The sequence below is a fragment of the Dipodomys ordii genome, unplaced genomic scaffold (genome assembly GCF_000151885.1).
Source record: "Dipodomys ordii isolate 6190 unplaced genomic scaffold, Dord_2.0 Scaffold567, whole genome shotgun sequence".
NCBI classification, from domain to species: domain Eukaryota; kingdom Metazoa; phylum Chordata; class Mammalia; order Rodentia; family Heteromyidae; genus Dipodomys; species Dipodomys ordii.
The window spans coordinates 1-2,549 of record NW_012267783.1 but is presented as its reverse complement, the minus strand read 5'-3'; the positions used below and the strand labels follow the sequence as shown (position 1 = coordinate 2,549).

At 47.4% G+C, this 2,549-nt stretch overlaps 1 protein-coding gene across 1 annotated transcript in view; it reads right to left on the bottom strand.

Moving 5' to 3' along the window:
* The window catches only part of LOC106001877 (transcription elongation factor SPT6-like), a gene marked incomplete at both ends in the record, with an annotated part of 7,481 nt that extends 5,212 nt beyond the window's left edge, over positions 1-2,269 (bottom strand). The window contains 4 exons of the mRNA XM_013036829.1: positions 1,197-1,392; positions 1,580-1,734; positions 1,904-2,054; positions 2,140-2,269. Of these exons, the coding sequence (XP_012892283.1) occupies positions 1,197-1,392; positions 1,580-1,734; positions 1,904-2,054; positions 2,140-2,269 (632 nt within the window). The remainder of the gene's footprint in view (positions 1-1,196; positions 1,393-1,579; positions 1,735-1,903; positions 2,055-2,139) is intronic.
* Between the last annotated feature and the right edge of the window lie 280 nt (positions 2,270-2,549).

The window sequence follows — 2,549 nt, the reverse complement described above, 5'->3', positions numbered from 1 at the left end:
AATCCTAGCTACTCAGGAGGCTGATATCTGAGGATTGTGGTTTGAAGCTAGATCAGTCTGGAAGTCTGTTGTGAGACTTTTTTTTTTTTTTTTGCCGGTAGTGGGGCCTGAACCCTGGGTGCTGTCCCTCAGCTCTTCAGCTCAAGGCTAGTACTCTACCACCACTTGAGCCACAGCGCCACTTCTGGCTTTTTCTGCTTATGTGGTGCTGAGGAATCAAACCCAGGGCCTCATGCATGCAAGGCAAACACCCTACCACTGAGCTACCTTCCCAGCCCTGTTGTGAGACTCTTATCTCCAATAAACTACTCAGAAAAAGCTGAAAGTGTTTTGTGGCTCAAGTGGTTAAGAGTGCTAGCCTTGAGGATAAGAATTTGAGTTCAAGCCGGCGCTGGTGGCTCACGCCTGTAATCCTAGCTACTCAGGAGGCTGAGATCTGAGGATCGCGGTTCAAAGCCAGTCCGGGCAAGAAAGACCGACAAAAAAAAAAAAAAAAAAAGAGTATCATGGTCTTTTCTGCCTGAACTAGCTTTGAACTATGATCCTTAGACCTTAGCCTCCTGGGTAGCTAGGATTACAGGCACAAGTCACCAACACTTGGCTCATACTGTCCTAAAAACAGGACAGTTCACAGAAGATAGAAACGTAAGTAAGTAGTGCTTGCATAAATTCAAGAAGGGGGTGTAGGGGTCGGGGGGGGGGAGTGTAGTTGTGGAGATGGGAGGGCAGGGATGGTAGGGGAAAAACAAAGGAGGAGGCAACAATGCTTGGTAAGAAATGTACTCATTACCTTGCTCATGTAATTGTAACCCTCTGTATGGTATTTTCACAATAAAAAAACTTACTAAAAAAAAAGGGGGTGTACCCCTGTGGTACTGCACTTGTTAGGCCTTGGGCTACACACCTAATACCACTACCAAATAAACATATAAAGACAGATATATGAATGAGAATCAGAATCTGTCCTTACTTTTTTTTATTTTTGGGGGTCCGGCCATGGGGCCTGAACTCTGGGCCTGGGCACTGTCCCTCAGTTCTTTACCTCAAGGCTAGCGCTCTACCATTGGAGCCACAGTGCCACTTCCGGCTTCTTTTTTTTTTTCTGCTTATGTGGTGCTGAGGAATTGAACCCAGGGCCTCATGCATGCAAGGCAAGCGCTCTACCACTGAGCCACCTTCCCAGCCCCTGTCCTTACTTTTATAACATATTCCTTGGCCTCAGCCAGCAGCTTGTTCTTGAGTTCTTTGGCCATTTGCACATATAGGAACTGCTGTAACGCTCGCTCAATGGCCATGGTGCGTTGCCGGTTCCACTCTTGTACCTGGTGACTGAACTCATCTCGGTAGTAAAATTGCTTGATCTCTTCAAAATACGTCTGGTCATTGCCATAGCTGAGAAGAGATACAGAGCTGTGGTGTCAGGGACGGAGAAAAAGTAACACCCAGATTTCCATGAAAACCATGAGACAGCCAGGGTTAGTGGCTTGCTCAACTCTAAAATGGTAGTTCACATTCCTAAGATATTGTTTCCCTCCATCAATCTTTCCCAAAGATCTTTTAGAAGCCTAGCTCTGCTTACCCTTCAACTCCCTTCATATCTATGCTGATGTCAATGGTGAGTAGTCCTTCATCTTCAGCCAGGCCTATCTTCAGGAACTGGTCATCTCTCAGTTCTTTAACAGGCTTATTCTTTAAGTATTTAAAGGAATAGGCATAGTGGGCCTCATCCACATCCTGTACACATCAAGAGGGAATCATCAGTCTATGGTAGGCAGGGCTTGGCTCTGGGGGAAAAGGCTAACTTTGGGCTCCAGGCAGACAGCTCAACTAGTAGAAGGTACAAGATTCAGTTCAATCTAACAGCAAGGCCATATCCTGCATCAAAGTCCTTTACCCAGCTCACCTTTCTACCTTTCTTGGTAGGAGTTATATTTAGCTTGGCTCTCTCCTGGAAGGTCTGCCTCAGCACCTGTCGAACAAGGGGTTCCCGGGCGATCTGTAATGCTACCATGTAGCGGGCACCTTCTAGCACAGCTTCTGGAGTGGGGAACTGGCTGTGAGGAAAACAGCAGAGCTGTAGGATGATAGTGTCTTGGACCTCAGCCCCCTTCTCCTGCCAGATACCCGCTGCATGCCTACCTGCAAACATAATCCTTGGCCAGCTCTAAGGGTTCAGCAGGGAATTGCTCTGTCTCATGCCGCTGATAGCTGTCCCGGAGGTTCTCCCCAAACTGCTCAGGAGTAAGCCCAAACTTTTTGGCCAAGCCATCTAAAGAAAAATTGAGTGAAAAGTAAGGTAGAGGATGGGTTCTTAGTCTAGAGTAGCAGCTTTGGACTTAAAATGGACATGAAAGCTGGGCACTGGTGGCTCATTCCTGTAATCCTAGCTACTCAGGAGGCTGAGATCTGAGGATCAAGGTTGAAAGCCAGCCTGGGCAGAAAAGTCCGTGAGACTCTTTTTTTGTTTTTTGTTTTTTTTTGGGTCCAGTCATGGGGCCTGAACTCTGGGCCTGGGCGCTGTCCCTCAGCTCTTCAGCTCAAGGCAAGCG